At 42.9% G+C, this 22,008-nt stretch overlaps 1 protein-coding gene across 2 annotated transcripts in view; it reads left to right on the top strand.

Moving 5' to 3' along the window:
- Window positions 1–16,353, top strand: part of LOC144770369 (CD209 antigen-like protein C) — a 92,625-nt gene extending 76,272 nt beyond the window's left edge. For both annotated transcript variants that reach the window (XM_078654837.1, XM_078654836.1), the window contains 3 exons: window positions 1,695–1,846; window positions 9,689–9,789; window positions 15,338–16,353. In XM_078654837.1, the coding sequence (XP_078510963.1) occupies window positions 1,695–1,846; window positions 9,689–9,789; window positions 15,338–15,494 (410 nt within the window). In that variant the 3' untranslated portion in view covers window positions 15,495–16,353. The remainder of the gene's footprint in view (window positions 1–1,694; window positions 1,847–9,688; window positions 9,790–15,337) is intronic.
- Window positions 16,354–22,008: the final 5,655 nt, after the last annotated feature.

The raw sequence follows: 22,008 nt of genomic DNA, 5'->3' as shown, positions 1-22,008 counted from the left end.
TGGATCCGCCTAGCCTCTTCGTTTTAAAGGCGCAAAAGAACAAGAGGTCAAGGTGTAAGGATCTCAGGTTACGAGCGGGGGTGTACCTGTGGATGCGTGAAGAGATAAATTCAGGGCAGGTGCCGTACAAGGATTTGAAGATGATACACCCAATCTGAAATCCAGTGCTCTATTTTACTTGTACCCAGTGGAGTTTCCTCATCAGGGGAGTGCTGTGGCACCGTTATGGCTGTTGGTAGATCAATCTAGCTGCCTGGTTTTTAACAGCTGTAGTCTCGTTGTAAGGTATTCCAGAAGACCAAAATAAAGGGAGTTTGCATAGTCGGTATGAGGAAATGACTAGTGAGCGAACAACCTCAACAGACCCGAGCTGAGGCTTCATTGAAATATTATTATCAATAAGGACTCCCATGCTCTTCGCTTAGGTAGAGAGCTGGGGCGGGGGCGGGGGTCCCAGCTCAGCAGGCCAAAAGTTGGAGTTCCATGGGTTTTGAGAGCCTCCAACCAGAATAAGTTATGTCTTGTCTTGATTTAATTTGTAATGATTACTATTCATCAAGTTCTGGATGAACAACATGTTTTTTTTTTCAAAGTTAAGTCGGAGTATTGCTGATTGCAAAAATAAGTTGCATATAATCAGCATAGTTAACGGTGCACATTTTCATTTTCCTCAAAGACTATACCAGCGGAAGAATATACAGGTTAGACAGGTGAGGTGACAGGGATGATCTCTAAAGCACACCACAGGTCAGTTTGACTGTAGGAGATCTGTATTGGGAGAGTCGTACCAATTGGAAGCGTTCATCCAAAAAGGATGCAAACCATTCAAGTGCTTTACACCCTGAATACCCGTGGCCTCGAAACGATCCACAACAAAGTTCATGGTCAACTGTGTCAAAGGCTGCGGATAGATCGCAAAGCACTAATGCCTGTGTGGTGCCTTTGTCAGCCTCTTCCCTTATTTCATCCAGCATGGTCAGAATTACTGTCTCAGAGTAAGAAGGGTGGAAGCCAGCTTGGTGTGGATCAAGAAAATGAAATTGCTCAATATTAATAGAGGCAGTTGGCAACATGGACTTCCAGCAAAAAAGGAAGAAGTTATATGTGACAATAATTTGTCTGAACAAATAGGTCTGCACCGCGTGTCTTAACAAGTGGGGCTACAATTGCTTCTTTAAAGGCTCTAGGAACAAGGCCATGTGTTAGTGAGTAATTAAGTAAACACAGAGCAGGTTCAGAGAGTGTGGGAAATGCTTCCTTTAGGAATTGAGGGGAGCAACTATCAGAGTGAGTGCCAGATTTTATTTTAATCAGCAGGTTAAAGAAGAGATCCCTGCTGATAATAGGTAATTCAGTCAAAGAGTAAAAGTTCCTACCCGTGACCGGTTGGTTTCCAGGAAAGGGACAAGGAGGAATGCAAGCTTTAATGGCAATAATGTTGTGAATAAAGAAAGAATTAAGCGCATCACCAAAATATTGATTCCGGGGTATTTTTACTGTTACTCTGTCAGCAATAGATAGATAACCTACAATAGAAAATATATCATCCTTCTGAGTAATATGAAAGAGTGATTTATTGAAACTAAATTGCTTAGGCGTTATGTAGAAATAAATTAATAGTGCTTTGTTTTTTTTTAATGAGCTTAATTAACATACTATGCCCGTTAACATGTTATTATTTTCTGCATTGACAGCACCATCCTGCACTTACTGTCCCAGTAACTGGATCTACCACTCTGGAAATTGTTATTTCTTTTCCACTGACTCACTCGAGTGGACAGCCAGCAGAGATAACTGCAGACGTATGGATTCTCAGCTTGCAGTAATTAAAAACAGAGATGAAGAGGTAAAGAAACACTTTGAAGACCAAATGTGGCATATCATTTAAAGCCAATGCACAGTGTGTGAAGGCTTGTTTATCATCATCATCGTGTTTTTATGCAAGGGCAATACCTGTCTTGTCCAGTCCAGGCCCGTGCAGGTAAGAGCATTGGGGCCGGTTTGGGGCGGGGGGATTCGACAGATGACCACGAGGGGAAATTAAATAAATAATACATTTTTCCTCTAGGTCGTCTGTCAAAATCCCCCAGCCCCCCCCCCCCAATCCTTTGCCCCCCCTCTGACTCCCCCCGGCCCGACCGCTCTTACCTGCACGGGCCAAGGCTGGTCGTGTTACAGTGCAGCAAAAGATTTAGCGATGAAATGGCAATGCCAGAAAAACGTATGCATAACCTTGAAACTTACGCCGTTAACTCTGATGTAAATGTATGCTGTGCTGAAATAGCTACAGATATATTTTCAAGATTCGGCATTCCAAGAAGGGACCTCTTCCCTGCTTATTTACTGCAATTCTGGGTTTCAGAAGAGATGATAGGATGCCACACAGATTAACTCAACATACTTGCACATGGTTGTAGGTATTTGCTTGAAGCAGAATCTGCTTCACCTGCAATTTCTTGAACATAATACCTTCTAATGACAGTTCAAAGGTTGTTCCAAAAGATTACAGAAACAGAGAGAGGTGACGGACTAACCGGGCTGCATCTCATTTATTTAACAATTGTAGGGGCAGATTTATGATGACTGGCGCATCCCCAGGGATGCGCCAGTCATCCTGTGCCGCTGCTCCGCCACCCATGGTGCGCCGCATTTACAATGCGGCGCACCATGGGGCAAAAACGGCACAGATGCGTGACGCATCTGTGCCGAAAAGGTGGCGCATTGCTGGAGCTGCGTCGCAAGTGCGACGCAGCTCCAGCAAGGCTCGGGGGTGCCCCATCTCCACAATGCTGCGTCAAGACCTACGCCTGCTTAAAGCAGGCGCAGGCTTTTGACGCAGCATTGTCCTGAAAGTGACTGAGTGAAATCTTATAGATTTCACTCAGCCACTTTTGCGAGGCGCATCTGCCCTGGAACGCCCACCCTGCGCCGGAACGCCTCCTGATGGCGCAGGGCTTTACAACGTGACGCATCTCCTAGATGCGTCACGTTGTAAATAGGGCGCATTGTTTGCGCCGCCGGTGCGTCAAATAAAGTGACGCACCGGCGGCACAAGGCCGTCATAAATCTGCCCCGTAGTATACATGACCCGTGCACAAATCCTCCGGTACTTGTCGCCCTTAAATGCAACTGTAAGACAGATTCCAAAGTTGTTGAGAGCAAAGAGGCGCACCAGGAAAACAAATCCAGTCTTATATGTTTTGTAAAGAGATCATTTATTCCAAATTCATAGTAAGTGCAATCCAGCCAAATCATTCCGTTCCAAACAAACACTCATGGAACTTCGTCAGGGCTTTGTATTTAACTAGGCTAATATGCCTCTAATATCTCCAATGTCCCGGCAACATACGTTAGTCAACATGGGCATTTCCAGGCCCCATAACTGCCACTCTGATAAGTGAGCTTTCTCGTATAATTTCATGTGAGTGGTCTACAGGTGGTGGAATCTTCTCTCAAGAATAGCCAACTCAGTTTCAGTTTCATCAACTTTTATTCGATTAACGATTAGTATAATCATAAAAAGTACATACAAAAAGGTTATCAGCACGTAAATGAGTTTAAAATAAGTCACAGAATAAATGATTTGTAGGAAAAGGTAAAATTTGCGATTCTATATAGTTCTTTGTTAGCTTGGAAGATTACGACGTATTGTTAAGACTGCTTTAAGATAAGTTACTGTAAGTTTGGCTTCATGTGACGTGTTCAAAGATTGCAAATAGAGAAACGCCGGATAGCATTTTCTGTGGCCACTAGAACGAAGAAGTGGGATAATCCACGTTTTTCGTGGGAGTTTATAGTATTTGCAAAATAGAACGACATGGATCGTAGACTGTGGGGAAATTCCATCGCAGGGACAGTTCGTCAGGTTGCGGTAATGGAATAGCCAACTCACCCGCCATTTAGTGATGTCATGTGTATTCACTTGGACCCACCATTATTCCTACAAATTTAAATATACACTCACAATTTATATGGATTGAAGTGAGGTCTTATGGTATAAAGTGAATTGCAGCCTTAAACGTAAATCTCCATCACCTACCCTAAACGATTTATGGGTTCTCTGGAATTTTTGGACTATATGAACAGTATTGAAAAGAAAATAGTAGATTTCTTTGGGTCTATTACTTCAGTAAATCACCTAGTAAGTATTTGATCATTCTTTTGATTTTATCAATTAAATAAACATTATATTTAAGATATTTTATATCAGATCCTATTTTTTCTTCTGTTTTGCTATTTTGTTTGTCACTTTCATCCTATTCTTTTTCATACGATATTTCGTTTTCAGCTTATTTTGTATTAATGACCAGAATGTCACTATCATTTATATTTTAATTATTTTGTTTATAAAAATACTGTTTATCTTTGTTGGTATGCCTGTTTAGTTTGTGTCAATATTACGATTACTATACCATTTAACGTGCTTTTCATACTACTTTTAATAAATTGCAACATCCTCTTCGATGCTGCTCTCATCTGAACATTTCACCAAAATTGGTCAGCAAAAAAGAGGCCTTTTTAAACAAACAAAAAAAACATGCTGCAATTGGGAACCCCACAAGAACACAGCCAGTTAAGACTCCCCTGCTTTTCAGGAGGAACTGTATTGTTCCACCACAAAGACACTATGAAATGCAGAGGACACCGTTTAAATCAGCTTTTTCCTGCCACTATGTGTCTTGAGCAATAAAAACATTGACAGGATAAGAAGATCAGATAGCAGGATTAGAAATCAACCTATTTCTCATATCACGTTTAAGTTATAGATTTGATGGACACAAATTAAGCGAGACTACAGCTGCTCCAGTCATTGCTTGATTCTTTGGAGACATGAATGGAACAGCATTTCGGGTAACAGGTCAGGTTGGAAATACAGGGCCATATTATCAAGAAAGGGCTATATATTATCGCCGCTTTTATCGGCTGGAAACTGCCGCTAAAGCAGCGATAATGGGCTTGATAATATGCCCTTGTGAATTCCCATAGAAGTCCAGGTTCTGGTGTTAACCTGGACTTCTATGGGAATTCACAAGGGCATATTATCAAGCCCATTATCACCACTTTAACGGCAGTTTCCTGCCGATAAAAGCCGCAATAATGTATCGCCCTTTCGATAATATGGCCCATAGTTTTTTCATATACTGCTGCAAGCAGGCTGTCTACAGTGGACAAAAGATCATCTCTGACACACCATTGAAACCAAAAGGTTGGTGGGACGAGAGCAGAGGTGATTGACAGGCTATTTGGATTACATCTGAAATTTGCTGTAATCTAAAGGTAACAAGTTTGAATCGTGACAAGTCACACTCAGCCCTCCATCATTCCACATATATTAAATTGTTGAATTGTAACACTTGGTATTACAGTGATGGACTATATTATATAGAAATATTCATTATTACACGACTGGCCATCTTAGCAGTCCTTTAGTAAACACCATCATGATAAGGACAAACGTGATTCTCCTTGAATTTACCTTGCTTGTGGTGTGTGCTTGGAAGTGTCAAGGCACAGTGGGAATGTCTGTGGATGCACCAATCATGATTCTAAAAGGCATGCAGAACTCAAGGGTGCTATACGAGAAAAGCATTACTTCACTGCCTGGGACAATCACTACCAGCAGTAATTAATTTACTGGACAGTGTGAGGAATTAAGGGGCGTGGATATAAGGAGGGAACAACCATTTTTGCCTGTTCACAAGTGGGCCTCCATTTCAGCCTTCCTTTGACCTAAAAGGGCTCACAGATCACCCATCCACACATTCATTATGCTGGAGTAGTAGGCAAGCTGTTGACCCAAATTATTATAGTACTGACTGGTAACAGGATGCTCATCCAAGCTGTATCGTTTTGGAAATTTGACTGGTGTATCTCTCCATGTTCCACTAAATTTTATGTAACCAATTTGGGTTTGCTCCTTCCGTGCTCCAAAATCAATATATGTGCCAGTGGTAATGAAGAAGCTTTTTTGTTCCATAATCAAGTTATTGCTCCTCTCCTGTAAAGGTCTTTGCTGCTTCAAGTTAATTATAATTTTCAGATTCATAAGGTAAACAAGCATTGGCAATCCGAATAGGGCTGGCTTTAAAGGAATATGTTATGGTAAGGTGAAGCATTACAAGTAAATAGCATTTGAATAGCTATGCATTTGTGTGAAAGCAAAGAAGTGTAGAATAATATTGGTGTACATTAAAACGTCAGGTGATAGTTGCACTGTCAAGCCAGACCTACAGATCCATGTCGGCTAATGAACGCTCTCCTCCAATTTGTGCTGCTGCCAGAGAAACACAAGATCAATTATCTAGTTATCCAAGATACTGAAATAGCATTCCAATGTTTTTGTTTTTCCCTATAAGTTCAAGCTTAGGTAGCTGGATAAATAGACAAAATGAGCACATTTGGGTGGCGGGTAAGCACTTTTTTTAAGGAAGCTCACACCTTCTGCTCAATCAAAACATGTATCCTGGCTTGCAACATGCGGGCGGAGCCAAAACAACCCTCTCTAGTGACCCTCACATAACTGTCTGGTGACAGCTATGCTGTAAAGCCAGGCAATAAAAATGCTGCTGTCCATCCAACTACATACAAAAGGCATAATGAGAGGAAGCACAACTATAGCAGGCTACCAGCTTTTCGATGGCTGTACGTTAACTAAAGATAACCCACCAGTCTCCCCAGAGGGGTCTGCTCAAGGGTGTACATTACCCTTGTAGAACTGGATCATACAGGTCTCTACAAAGGTTCAAGACTGCATAGACTGAACTCACAAATCAGCATTATCAATGTAGAACAGTCTACCCTGCAAGAGAGGGAACAGTTACTAATTCCATAAAGTAGTAAGAGTGTTGATTTGCACTGTTTGTCCTTTTTAATTCAGCTGTCTGGTGAAGTGAGACTCACAACTTTCTGCTGCAAACTCCATATCCATGTTCAATAAAAGGTTTCTTCCATATGAATTAGGATTTCAGGTTTGGTATGTGCAGACATCACCAAAATTATATACCAAATGTAATTTGGCCAGAAACATACAACTATGTAATCAGGTTTATGGTTCCCATTTTAGGGGTCGATTACTATGCCAGTCAGAAAGCATTCCAACCTAATCAGTCTCAGAATGGTTTCCAACCAAATTGGATCCGGGAAGTCTGACCGACCGATTACGAAGCTTCTGGATATGATTTGGTCAGACTTCCAGTGACTTCAATGGGAGCCTGTGTTCCGACCGAATACACAGGCTCCCATTGAAGAAAGGGGTGGCTGGGGTAAATCGTGCACCATGTGGTGGGTGCCCCTTGGTGCCTGCCACACTGTGTATGGATGGTAAGGGGAGTCCCTTCGGTACCCCAACGGGCCCTATTTAGAAGGCTGTGGGTGACAGGGAGACTGCTACAGTCCCCCAAAGTCAGATTCCTACAGCTGATCCGAGTCGGAACAACAGATTCGGAAAGACTGTCCGAATCTTACATCGTAATCACTCAGTCAGAAACGGGGTCCGTAGACCTGTCCGAGTTGGCTCCGGACAAATCGGTTCCTCCGAATGTCATCCGGAACCGGCTTGGAAAGTACGAAATCTTTAAAAAACATTCCAATCAGGAGTTCGGAAATCTTTCTGAATCGGTCGGAAAGACGGGTTCCGAATCGGATTCGGCAGACCCAAATCCGATTCAGAGACTTTATGGATGGACCCCCTAGTTTTGTGAAATTTGAGATAAAGCATATTGCGTGTCTAATTCAAATTCAGTGTAATAAGGAGGTGTATACTTCAGCTAAAGCCATTTCACAACATTTTAGCCTGTTTGCGTAAGAGAAAATGTAATATCACATCTCTTGACTGCCTTCCTAACAGAAACCTAAGCACCAAAGGCCTCATTTATGAGGCCTTGCGTCAGTTTTGCGCTTCCGATGCGTCACTTTTTTGTGACGCATCGGCAGCGTAAAACATGCCTCCTGTTGCGCACTATTTACAAAGTGACGCATCTAAGCAGATGCGTCACTTTGTAAGCCCCTGCGCTACATTATACCTGCGTCAGGTATAATGAATGCAGAGGGGGCGTTCCCCCGCAAAAAGCCTCGTAATAGTGACGCAGTGAAATCTATGAGATTTCACTGCATCACTTCTAGGGCACTGTTGCGTCAAAATCTTGCGCCTGCCTCACAGCAGGCGTAAGACTGACGCAAGCCCTTTCACATGGGGCTTGCCCCATGTGAAAGGAAGCATTGCTGGAGTTGCGTCACTTTTGTGACACACTCCAGCAAGCGTCACTTTTGCGCTTACAGATACGTCAGAAATACTGACGTATCTGTAACTCCTTGCGACATGATGCGTCATACATTAAATATGACGCATCAGGTATGTCGCAAGGGGTGCGCACTGAGAAGTGACGCATCGCTGCTTTCACACAGCGATGCGTCATTTCTCATAAATGAGGCCCCAAGCCTCCAATGGACCCCGCACAATAATCAGGAAGAGTTGACTGGTGATGGATTTGCATTTATGACTAAATAGTACAGGCCACACTTATTTATTATGGAGAAGGGCTTTACTAGATCCAACACTTCCTGAAATAATGTTTGCAGATAGTGCTTCAGTTCCTTTCAAGTGGAGCAGCCTTTAATCTGTGGTAGTTGTTGAGTTAACGGGAGACAAGGGAAACACTTAGCTCTACAAGGACACTGTGGGTGAGCTCTTGCTGGTAGCAGAGTAGAGTACTCTACAGGGGTGGTCTAGTGATAAACATGCAGATCAGTTGACAGGGGACTTGTGGCACAAGTCTCCAGTGCAGGGACTCAAGTTGTCAAGACTTCTTACACCAGCGACTTCTCACATTGAAGCCACATTTCCATATTTTGAGCCCATATAAACCTAATGAGCGGGGTCATTCAGAATATTGCATAGTTCATCAGTTGGTCGCTAACATGTTTCGTGCTGGTTTTTCGGTCTTCAGTGGGAAATGGGTAGAATGATTGTATGCCTCAATTTCTCTTTGGCCTAGAGCCACAAAAAGGTTGAACCGAAGGTTCATTTTACATCATCCATGGGCATAGGGCCATTCCAGTGCAAAACCAACTGAAATAAGTGTATAAAATGGTAGTGTGTTGCCACACTTTACCTGGAGTATTACACCACTGCTAGTCCAGATAACCCCCTGAAAGTCAAACCAGGCAGTTTCGGGCATAGGGCTAAGTATGAGCAGGCTAACTTCAAGCACCTACAGGTGTGTGCCAGAGATGTTGCAGCCTATTTAGGGCCTCTCCCAAAATACTGGTGCGAGTGCAGTGTATTGTAAATTAAAAGGACATCATGAGGTTTGTGGTTCCGCGCACTTTCATTCATAACAGGAACGTTTCTCACAGCATATATACATAGAAAAGCTGAGCTTGGCAGTTTAGTTTGTACCCTAGTATTTGTAGTACAAGCCACTTAGCAAATGTAGCCACAATCCTGGGATTCCGCCAAGAACACCTCCTAGTAAATGAGATCTCCCCATGAGCTATAAAATGAGTCAAGTGGTGCGACCAGCATCTGATTCCCTCCTGAGTGTAAGTTCTTTAAAGACCAGTTGTAAGTGATGTTCCGTTGGGGATTAAGCTGTTATAGGAGAAGTTACTATTTTCCCAAAACGCGTTTTCTCGGCTGATGTTTATAAACATGTGGTGATTAACCTGATTTTTCCTGTTTAATTTTCAGACATTTGTAGAACACCAAGGCCAGGGGCAAACGTGGATCGGTCTGTCCAAGGCGCAGGACGGTTCGTGGATCTGGGAGGATGGGACCTCTTTAGGTGACAGGTATGTAAGGAGATGTTTGTAGACAGCGAGCCAGATGAAACCACGCCCAACAAGCTGTTGGGGATAGGAGGGTCTTAAAGACGGGTAACGCTGCATGGCTGGCCAGTGGGCTTCGGGGAATGGTGGACTTGGTGAGGACCACACCACGCACCAAGAGCCCACTGTGCCAGGCTGCTGCAGTTTGTGGCCTGCAGACTGCAATGTGGGGGCAAGGGGTGGCCAGAAGGTATCCCCCTGCACCCAGAGCCGCTTGTTTCCTGCAAGCTTTCATGACATGGAACAGAGAACAAAGGGGGGTGGAGAGCAGTACCTAATTTGAGCCGGTGGTTGCTGTGAGGGCCACCGGCACTTATTGTTGGGATGAGCACTTCGTTCTGCTCATCAGACTTTGACCCAGTCTAAGAGGGAGAAAAACACAAAAGGGGGAAAGAAGAAGTAAGAGACAGAATATAAAAAAAACAGTAACAGAGTAAGAAATCAGGAATCTGCAGGAGTGAGAAAAAGGAACAGGGAGTGCATGGTGGTAGAGGAGGGAGGGATGAGGTGGAATCAAGACTATCCAGTCTTGGTACTTGACACCCTGTCCTTTAACAGCACCTGCCACGGGCTTTGAGCAAAACTTTGGACCACTTTTAGAAATGAAGCACTGGTAAAGAACCCCATGTGCTTCGAGCACACTGGACTTCACCTCATGCCATAGCTTGAAGGCTTGGATGTCAAGTTGGGTTGGCACAGGGCAAGGACCAAGGCCACGCCCTTTGCCCAAACCACAATGGCCATGGACGAATGAGGTACCCAGAATACTCTTCCGGCAAGGTGGAGTCGGGTTCCAAGTGTGCGAATCCCAAAATATGTATATACAAAATGGCCATCACTAGAGGCTCAGAATAAATAAAGGAACTGAACGACAGATAGATGGGTGTCCCGGAAATATATGAGGAATGAGTACAAATTAGAGCTGATTTCAGTCCCATACCAAGATTATCAGCAGAATTGTAAATGAATAAACAATACCCTCGAGAACAGTCTATATGTCGCCTTTTAAAAAAGGAACGCGCATAAATTAATATGTATTTCATAACGCACTATTATGCTGTATAGTAACAATATGTTATGCTTATCAAAACAAAATTGCCAATCAAAAGCAAAATAAAGGCGGTAAACATAAATAAACTAAACTTAAATGACACATGGAGAACTTTGTATACTAAACCATTTCAAAGCAGTTGCCAAGGGCACCAGCAGACTGGGAAACCAGACTGCATTGAGAAGCAACACATATTGGAGCATATTATCAAGGGGGTTTATCTCCGCTTTTTTGGCTTTAATAGCCAAGAAAGTGGAGATAAAATTATCTCCCTATTACCTAGCTGTCGCTAACACCAGTTAGCGACAGCTAGTAGGAGATAGCGACCATCTTGGGCCCCACTTTGCATGTCAGTGATATTTATCACTAATGACATGCAAAGTGGGCGTGCCAAGATGTTAGCGACTGGAAACAGTCTCTAACATCGCTATCTCCTATTACCAACTTTTGGAAATATTCGCGCTAAGCGCGAATATCTCCAAAAGCTAACACCTGCCCCTCAGCAGTTCTTAGCCATGTTATCCAATGGGAGGTGGATAACATGGCTCGGTAATGCATGAATATCGCTGACTTTTCAGCGATATTCATGCATTGCGGACGTTTTTTATCGCATTTGCGATAAACCTTGGTAATACCAAGGTTTATCTGCGATAAAAATCGCCGCAGCTCTGCGGTAAATGTTTGTCTCTAACCAAGCAATAGCGATAATTATCGCTATTGCTTGGTAATATGCCCCATTGTTTCATTACCTCCTCATCCAGCATTCTTCACCCCATTCCTTACAATTTGCAGCAAGGGAGCGCTGCTCTCTTATATCATCAGTCTTCCGTTTCTATTAACATTTTAGGACCCATCCCTTACTATGTGAAAGCCATCTGTGCCTACCTCCCTTGAGTTTCCTGTTTTTTTGTTTGAAGGGTCGCTTATGGGAATTGTTCTAAGCACTAGTCATAATGGGCTCGACATGTGTGTGTTAATATGAACTTTTCTTTTTCCTCATTTCCCTTTTGTTTGGAAGGGATACACGGGCCGGCTTTATTGGTTTAGGGTGACAGGGCAAGGAGGTGGCAAACAGGTACCTTGCTGGGAGTGGCAGATGTCTGTGCACTGGTCCCAAATAAGTACATGAATCCACATGCTTGTTTCAGATACTGACCAATGATTGTACGGCCTTACAACAGAGGCAGCAGTGATTTGCCAAAATTTCTCAAGGCCGAAGGATGGCCGAATGTTGAAGACAATATTTGGGATGCAAAGCAGAGTAGGCCTTTGTTAATGCTCTGTGGCCCAATTAAATCTGGCACCCCCAATCGAGATGTTCCTCATTATGGTGTAATCCTAAAATTATTACTGATATTGATCCTGCTACAATGTCTTCCTGGGCTAATGGAGGTCTTACGTTGGTTAAACATCGTTATGACTCCAATCATGATCCTCTTCCTTTTCCTTCTTTGGCCAGCAAATATAATCTAACAATATGGATTTCTATTATTTTTTCAAATTAAAGGTTGCCCTATCTAAAGTAACCCTATGTACAGACACGGTTACTATTTCACTTCTATCCACGTGGTCTCGTTCATGTCATACTGCCTCGAAAATATATACACTTTTACCTGCGCACTTCCCACACAGGTTACTATCACACAAGATAAATGGTCATATCATTTTGATAGTGATATTTTCAAGCATATCTCACAAGAGTCATGGCAGCTAATTGGAACGGATTTACTACAGAATAAGATTGCTCCTTCTGTTATGCAATCTAAATTCTTTACTATGAATCTTCTGCATTGGACCCCTGCTCTCTTATACAAGTTGAAGCTGAGGGATAATGATCTTTGCTGGAATTGCAATTTGGTCTCGAGCACTCACCAACATATGTATTTTGAATGTTCGTTACTACAATCCTTTTGGGTTAGTTCAGAAACATTTATCACTAATCTTTGATATTCCGTTGGAGCTCTCATTACCTATGATTTTATTGGGACTGTGGGCTGCTTGTACTACTCCAGATGATACTGATATGCAGCTATTAGATCTCCTTATATCAATTGCTGTCAAAATTATTCTAAGTGAATGGAAATCCTTTAATCTCCTGTCTTTTCATACTTGGTGGGCTTGGGTATCATTTCTCCATGGGGCCCATACTTATGTTGAAGAGAAGCATTGTACTCCTTCCATCTCTAATACTATTTGGAGGAAACTGGATAAATATATGAAACTGTCCTCTCAAGGGTTGATAGCCCAATATCCTTTAGTCTCTACTTCTTAATTTATTTTCCCCACTGCAGCATGTGTCTCCATCTAGCTATTTATCTATTCATTTACCTCTTTATCTATCTATCATCCTCTCTCTCTTCCTTTCTTTCCTTGTTCCTTCTTCTTTCTTCTTCCTATCCTTTCTTTTTCTCTTCTTCCTTTCATTCTGATAGCTTCTGTGCAATATATCTAATTTTTTGTTATCAATCTAGAGTGAGATATTCATTGGATATTATATATTGATTCTGTACTTTTTGAGATATGATTATTTTTCTGACATGAATTCTATCTTGGTGTCTGTATTATCTCAGATTTTTTACTTTTTTATTGACCATTTTCCTCTGTTATATTGCACTCTATTATAATTGTATGAACTCTAACTTTTTAAAATAATAAAGATATTGAACAACAAAATCTGACACCCTCGCTTCTGCTGGTGAAGAAAATGAGACAGTAAAATAAATAAACGTTATTGTTGCATCTTTACATGCCTAAGCCATACAATAAGACAGAGATTTAATATAGAGAAAAAAAAAACTCAAGCTCGAAATGAGATATTAAGATGGGCAAGCCAACAAATTAACAATGAGAGCTGAGCCAGAGTGGCCCCGGCCAAGCGACTGGTTTAGCACCAAGAGCTTGTGCATGAGTCCAGTGTTCAAAATAGTTGGCATGTAAATTATGCAACAAATATCAAGTAAACATGCTATGGAGTCTTTTTTTTAAAAGGATATTTTTCGCCGTTTCACATCAGTATATCACAGTATATGTTATGTTATGTTATGTTATTGTTTTTTGTTTTGCGCACAGCTACTCCAGCTAAGGAGCGTCCTGGCGCATTTGACAAGGAGGAACATAACACAACAGAAGGAAGTGGAATACTAAGAAGGGACCACTCTAACACCTCATTTGGCAGTATTGTTCAAAAGGCATACTTTTTAGACGTAACCTTTGAACATTTCTGCTCCCACCTCTCTGATGAGAATGCCATAGTGAACTAAGGGGCATATTATCAAGAACGTCGATAAAAGTATCGCCGCTTTAGCGGCAGGAAACTGCCGCTTATGCGGCAATAATGGGCTTGATAATATGCCCTTGTGAATTCCTATTGCAGCCCAGGTTAACACCTGAAACTGGGCTGCTATGGGAATTCACAAGAGCATATTATCAAGCCCATTATCGCCGCTTTAGCGGCAGTTTCCTGCCCCTAAAGCGGCAATAATTTTATCGACGTTCTTGATAATATGCCCCTAAGAGACAAGTCGGTGGCCATATACCCTAAATGTGACCTAGATTTCCTATTTTAGATGGAACAGTCTATGAAATCAAACACAAAAGGTTTTTGTACAGCAGGCGTCCTGAACTCAAATGTCTGAAGCGGCTCTCATGAGCGATAATGATTAAAAAAGGTGACTCTGAAATAAGATGTTTGCATAGGATCACACAAATTGTGTGTAGGTCAGCTAGGATTGATCAAAAGTGTTTTTGTTTAACATTGTGCAGTCAGCCACTAGACTAGAGGTGTTTCCTGTTTTACATCAAAAGTTAGTGCATTGTCTTCAGTTCTTGGTGCATGAGGCTAGTGTGCAGTGGCTAGCAGAAGTCACATGAATGCTCAGGTTGTTTTGGACTCAAGGGTCCAAGAGGGCCTAAAGATGAGCCAGAGCCAGGCATCTGATTTGAGATTATAGTGGCTCCTCAATTTCTATGAAGCAGCTCAGGGGACCTGGGTGGAGACTTTTGTGTTCTCGGGCCAGTCCCTGGTTGATTGCATCAGAGCAGTGACTGGCCTCTGAAGAGGAACCTCTCCACACCTTCCCCAACTCATCTGATTCCCTCATCATGCCTCTGTTCCACTGGGGCCAAATTACTGCTTGAGTGTTGTTGATGTGTGGTGGCAGGGGGGTGAGAAGGTAATGGGAGGGCAAGGAATGGTGTAGACGGGGCATTAGAAACGTCTGCAGCATAATAATGATTCAAAGCACTTTAACTGAATCACTGGAGTCAAGTGAGAAGGGAACTGCTGTTTGCATGATCTTAACGCAGAGAGCTCTGTGCACCCCTCTGAAGATTGCCCACCTTGTTCTGGACCCAGCAAGCTTATGCAAAATACAGTCCTGATGCCAAGTAATTGCCAGTATAGTGAGACGAGCTGATGCGCCCGTGGATTGTTGTCTACAAATAACTTTGTCTTCTTTGCAGTTTTTGGCAGCCGAATGAACCTAGCAATGATGGTGGAGTGGAGAGCTGTGTGGAATTTGCGACTGTGGTCTACAACTCAAGTGGATGGAATGACAACCAATGCCAGCTACCCCTACGCAGCCTGTGCAAACGACCAGCAGGCGTGTTAACGGCTTAACAGGAAGAGGGTTAAAGACACCACCCGCACATTGAATGAGGTTCAATGGAAACGAAATCACAAAAGACATAACTCCTGTAAGACTAAAACAGTCATGACTTTAGGATACTGAACTCCCTTCTGACAGTTGTACTTCCTTCAGCACACCTGATCTTAGAGCACATGAACAATATGCTAACTCTTTACTTTCTTCCAGCTAACCATTTGCAAATTTCTGAACTATATTTCCAGTGAAAGCGCTCTTCAGTCACCTGACTTACAGTAGGCCCGTTAACCATTTTAGCACATCTTTTTGCTGCCGACTAAGGCAAGGGTAGAATCTACATATGTGTGCACATGCATTTTTTGTCTGTGAGTGCGCGTGCGTGCCCTTTGCTTTGATACTGAGAAGTGCATGTTCCACACAAAGTAACATTTGCCGTGCTGAAACACAAGAGGTGACCTTGCCGTCTTCTCCAAGCGCCCGACAACAAAAAACACAAAGACATAGAAGACGGCAAATGAACAGAGTCATTTTTCAACAATAAAAGTTGAAACCAAATAGCAAAGTGTGATTTCAGAACCTCTTAATGTCGGCCACTCAGAGTCAAAATGAAGTTTTTTAGGGCTCTAATGGATGTCCTTAGAACTGATCTATCCCAGCAGACATTACGCAGCAGCAGGGAGAACTTCAGAAAAGCATTTTGACAACAGTGTTCCAAGCACTCATCAACAGCCTGTAGGTGCACTCCACCCTCACATTGTGTTCGCCTTTCAAAATAACTGTTTAACTTTAAACCCATACCTCAGAAAATATCCCATCAACAAACTAAATTAAAAGTTGGTTTTTACAATAATAATTTTTTCTGGCAGAAACTTTTATCTGTGTCCTGTGTTTTTTAAACTATAATATTTGTATAATTTTTTGATGGAACTAGCATTGGACGTTTGTATTGTCATTTATTGTCATTTGAATGCGAATCTGTGATTACGTGTTATAATTTGTGAAGTGTATTTTTATAATTTTGAAAATGATTTACATCTTGGCACTAAGAATACTCTCTTGCGCAGTGACGAAGTATGCTTACCGCCCAGATAATGGTCCACCCACCCGATTAAGATGGGGATGGACCATCGGTTTAATCACGGCAGAGACTATTCAGTCTCTGCCGTGATTAAACCGATGGTTCGTCCTCATGAAGTAAGGGCCATTGGAGGCAGCAGACCTGTAATTCCGCCCACCTGATTTAGATGGGTGGAATTAGACGTCAGTTTTCACTTCTGGTCACCGCCTGGAAAACCCTGGTGGTAAGGGACAGTAAAAACTACCAAATGCTCTACTCACCATGATAGATGACTCCCATGGGGAGGGGAGAATTGTCTTCAGTATTTTCTTTTTGAAAATAAAAAAAAACAAATGTTTGGTGCAGGTGTGGAATAAAAAGCCTTTTTAGGGGCTCAGTGATGCACCAGTCCTTAAACCAACAAAGAAGAAATTGGCACGGAAGCTGTAATATTAAAGAGAATATATTTATTAACCTCACATGAGGGAGACTGCATCAATACGGTACCCTTAGGCCACTGTATGAAGCAGTCCAAGGAGTACAGAAACCATGGGCCTTTTATGGGCAGTTTAATGCTGAGTAAGCATGAAGACTCAAAAAGAGGCGGTACAAGTATATACATGAATAGCTATTTCACATATATGGACTAACAGAAAACACTTATTCAACAGAGTGGGAGGAGTTACAATATTGCTGACATTAGTTAAAATAGCCTGACAGTTACTTCAAGAGCAGGTGCATTCTCCCAGCTACAGGCCTTTCTGAGCATGTGCAGTGCTCTGGCTCAGTGCTGAAGGAGTTAACTGTAACTGATGACTCAAGCAGAATATAAATGCAGGCAACAGTGAAGAGGGAGAAAACAGATGGCAAGCACATGGCTAACTAAAATGACTGCCACAAATAAAATGGTTTCAGCTGATGCTAACAGCGATTTCAGCTAGTTTTCACACAGGGTTCTGTCATGTTGACAGAATCCTTCAACGAATAGCGAAATACATTGACAGGAACCACTGTGATGGTGGTGCCTGTCAATGTTTTATACATGACCGCCAGCTTGGCTGTCTATTGTAAATTTGGCGGGTAGTCCCTCCACCAGGGCAACAAAGTAATCTACTCTGTCATGCTGGCAGAACAATGGTCAGTCCACCAGAATATAAATCAGGCCTTTGGGCTTAAATGGGAGTGCTTATTATAAATGGTTCAATGCAATGCCTAAATAAACAACAAAGAATTAAAAAGGTATGAGAAAGTATCCCTTTCCATACAAAGTAGAATATACCCCTTTAACCAATAGGTTAACAAGACCGTGTTGGTAAATAGAAGAGCAATGTTTGACTTTTCATTGAAGCACCACAGCCAAATAGTAGCATGCACTGAGGGCCCATCTAAATTATTACAATGCGCCTACTTTTGTGTGATGGGTAACCACAAATAGGACTTTATTGCTTACCCAAAACAGGCGCAGAGTGGCACCATATTAGCTGCTGTTTAATGCACATGATACTATTGCATTGCGCAAAATCAATTTCTGTAGGGTCAGGGTCACTCATGTTGTGCAGGAATGGGTTCCAAGCACAAGCCAATGTTCATTTTGAATTCATTCACTTGAAAACAAACGTGGATCCAAAACATGCTTCCAACTCTGTGACATCTAACTCAAATTTTTAATGTAGTGAGGGGCTCAAATATCTCCAGGTGACAAACGGATTCAACTCCATTCTCCAACAGTACTCCAGCATTCCCCTTAAACCCATGAAGCTTTCTGAAGAGGCAGGTCCCTGCACCCCCCCACACTGTTTCTTACAGTCCACATCTGTTAGAAATGGGGGTCCCTAGTAGGCAGTGGCTTGCACCCTGTCCAAGTAGGGGCCATATCTTCTAGTCAGGGTAAGGAGATTGCACACCCAAGAAAACCCCTGCTCACCCCCTTGGTAGCTTGTCACGAGCAGTCAAGTGTATCTCAGAGGCAATTTGTACATAGAACACACAGTAAAACAGTGAAAACACTACAAATGGACACCACACCTGTTTAGAAAAAAACACTCTTTATCTAAAGACTAAAAAAAGGCAAAAATCCAACATACAGAACTCAAGATATCACTTTTCAGAGGTTTGAGCAATTTTTTCCATTGAACTCTGGTTGAATTGATTTTAGCACAAAGTATCTTTGATGCATCAAAATCCAAGAAGAAAAACAGTCGTAAAGGAGATTTGCATTGGAAAACATGTGATATCTTAGTTCTTGAAAGCGTCAGTTCTGCTGCACGCAGAAGTGTTACGTTGATTCCTTACTGCGCGGAGAACCGATGTGTCGAAATCTGAACACCTGCACTGTATGCATGGCGCATTGATGCGCTGGAAACTTGGCACACAGGTGTGATGCGTGGAATAACTGGACGCGCTGAGGTTGATACTCTCAGTCGGGAACAGGCCCCGCATCGATCCTTCGGCCCTAGCCTGGCGATTCAATGGTATTTCAGCTGCACAGCTGGGCCTGCAGCAGAGCAGTTCAGGTGCCTCATGCATTGGAGACAAAGTGCTTGGGGCTTGGTTTACAGAAAACTTGGAGTCACGTGAAGCAGGACAGCATAGAATCTCCCAGCTGCAAACAGGTGCAAGAAGAACAAATGACAGACCAGGGTCCAGCTCAACCAACCCACTTGTACAATCAGTAACAAGGTGGTGCAACACACTTCCTGCACCCGTCGTCCAAGGATGCCAGTCACAATCACAGTTTTAAAAAAGAAGGTGGGAGGTGCACTCGTAGCGAAGTTAGACACGTAAGCAGTAGTTTCAAAAAGTACTTCTTTTATTGAGTCAATCCTTAAAAACGGCACACAGCCGCAACTTCGCTACGAGTGCCCCTGCCACCTTCTTTTGTAAAGCTGCAAACAGGTGCGTCGATCTTTCGGCTACAGCGTAATTATGGTTTGGTTTTTCAATTGCAAGGCAAGCTTGTGGTGTGAAAAACAGTCACAAAGTGTTCGCACGTGGATGTTTTCTTTCTGAAGCAAAGCCACCTCCAAAGGCCTGGAACTAGGCAGGTCAGAACTCCCAGCAGAGGAGTCCAGGGGCTGCAAGTGAAGTCTTTAATGGGCCTGAGACTAATTACCAAGAAGCAAGCATACACAAGCTCTTGGAGATTCTTCTCAAGCAGGATAGGATAGAAAAGCAAAGTCCAGTCCTTTTCCTCTCAAAGACAAAAGCAGCAAATGCAGTTAATCCCAGCAAAGCAACACCTTAAAGGGTCAATACTCCTCCTGGCAGCTCTCCAGCTATTCCTTGTGGAAGTCTCTCCTCTTGATGCGGAAGTGATCTAACAATGTGGGGTTACAGGTCCAATACCTATACCCCTTTCTGCCTTTGAAGTAGGTATACTGCAACTGATAATCTTTTTAGTGCACATACCCTGTCTTGCCCTGACCTGGCTCTAAACACACTACAGGTGGGATGAAGACAGCATTGTGAGACAAGAGTAACAGCCCTATTCAGGTGTCAGTGACAACTTCTCCCACCACTCTAGCTCAAGAAGGCCCATCCGCCTGGTGATGGGCAATTAGGATATGCAGGGCACACCTCAACTCCCTTTGTGTGACTCTGCAGAGGGAATGCACAAACAGCCCAATTGTCAGTCTAAACTAGACGTAGATTCCTCAGGCAGGCAGAGGCACAGGATGATAAAGGAAGAAAATGCCCACTTTCTAAACGTGGAATTATCAACCACACAATTTGAAAACCCCCTTCACTGAAAGGTGTATTTTTAAATCCTGAGTTCAGGGAACTCAAACTCCAAATCTCTATTGTTTCCTAGTTCAAAGTTACACTTTGAAGATGTGACAAGGCAGGTCCAATGATAACTTATGGGAGAGCTTGTCCTTGTCATAGTGAAAACGAAATTAGCATTATTTCACTGTCAGGACATGTAAACACACCAATACATGTTCTACCTTTCACATAACGAGGCACCCATCCCATATGTGCACCTTGGGTCTACTTTAGGGGTGCCTTATATGTAATATAAGGGAAGGTTTGAACCTGGCAACTGGGTGCACTTTCCAGGTCGACATGGCAGTTTAAAACTGCATTTGCAGACACTGTAGAGACTGGCCTAAGACATGTTTGAAAGGCTATTCATCTGGGTGGCACAATCAGTGTTGCAGGCCCTCTAATAGCATTTGATTTACAGGCCCTGGGCAGACACAGTAAACTTTACTAGGAACTTACCAGTACATTAAATATGCCAATCATGGAAAACCAATTACCAATACAATTAAGCCAGAGAGCTTATGTACATTAGCACTGATCAGCAGTGGTAAAGTGCTCAGAGTCCTAGAGTCAACAAAAACAGGTCAGAAAAATAGGAGGAATAAGGCAAAATGTTTGGGGATAATCCTGCAAAAAGGGCCAGGTCCAACAACATTCACAACACAGACCAGTGAGAAAGATAGGGGGCATTCAAGGGTTCTCCGCATTCACTTTGGCAAGCTAGTCGCTTGAACGGTTTGTAACTTTGCCTATGCCTGCTTAGTGAAGTTGTTTTAGTTTTTTCATTTTGCTATCTTGTTTAACTTCTTGATGTTTACAAAACGTTATTTTTATTTTGTATTAGTTTCACAAACGAGAAAAAAGGTTACTAAGCATTATAGTGCATTATTGAGCAACATAATTAAGAAACACAGGTACGTTTTCCATGTACAAGTGTATTTTCCGCCTGCAAAACGGACGCGTAGGAAATGACGCATCTGCACATACAAAGAGGAGAGGTGAGAGTGGACATTGCTGCAACTATCCCTACACCATGGAGGTGGTAATGCTGCGACTAGCAGCCAGACGGAGACGACCAGCACCAGGAATCCCACCACAACCCCCCGCCCCACAAAATCACCCCCCCCCAAAGGCAACGCCGGAGAAAGGAGCGATTATTCCATCAAAGGAGCGTCCTGAGAGGCCTCAGGGATGAGGAGGTCATAAGTCTATTCCGCCTCAAGAAGCAGACCATAGAACACCTTCTACGACTCATTGGACCAAGGCTAGAGGTTACAACCAACAGGCCTACCAACATACCGCCAGAGGCAAAGCTCTTGGCTGTGTTGCATATGCTAGCGTCGGGCTCCTTCCAAACAACAGTTGCCAAAGTGGCAGGAATATCCCAGCCAGCTTTCTCAGCATTCCTACCCACTGTCCTGGATGCCATCATCCATCTGACACCACGCTACCTCCATTTCCCCAACAACCCACAACAGCAGATGGAGATCAAGCAAGGATTCTATGATATAGCAGGCTTCGAACATGTGCTGGGTGCCATGGACTGTACACATGTGCAATTAGCACCTCCTGCAGCAACGGGACATCTGTACATAAATCGAAAACATACTTGTTCCATCAATGTACAGGCCATTGTGGATCACCGTGGACTATTTACAAATGTGCTGGCCAAATACCCTGGCAGTGTACATGATGCCTTCATATAC

The sequence above is a fragment of the Lissotriton helveticus genome, chromosome 7, assembly GCF_964261635.1.
Source record: "Lissotriton helveticus chromosome 7, aLisHel1.1, whole genome shotgun sequence".
Taxonomy (NCBI): domain Eukaryota; kingdom Metazoa; phylum Chordata; class Amphibia; order Caudata; family Salamandridae; genus Lissotriton; species Lissotriton helveticus.
The sequence above is the reverse complement of the archived record's forward strand: the minus strand, read 5'-3'. Positions and strand labels throughout refer to the sequence as shown.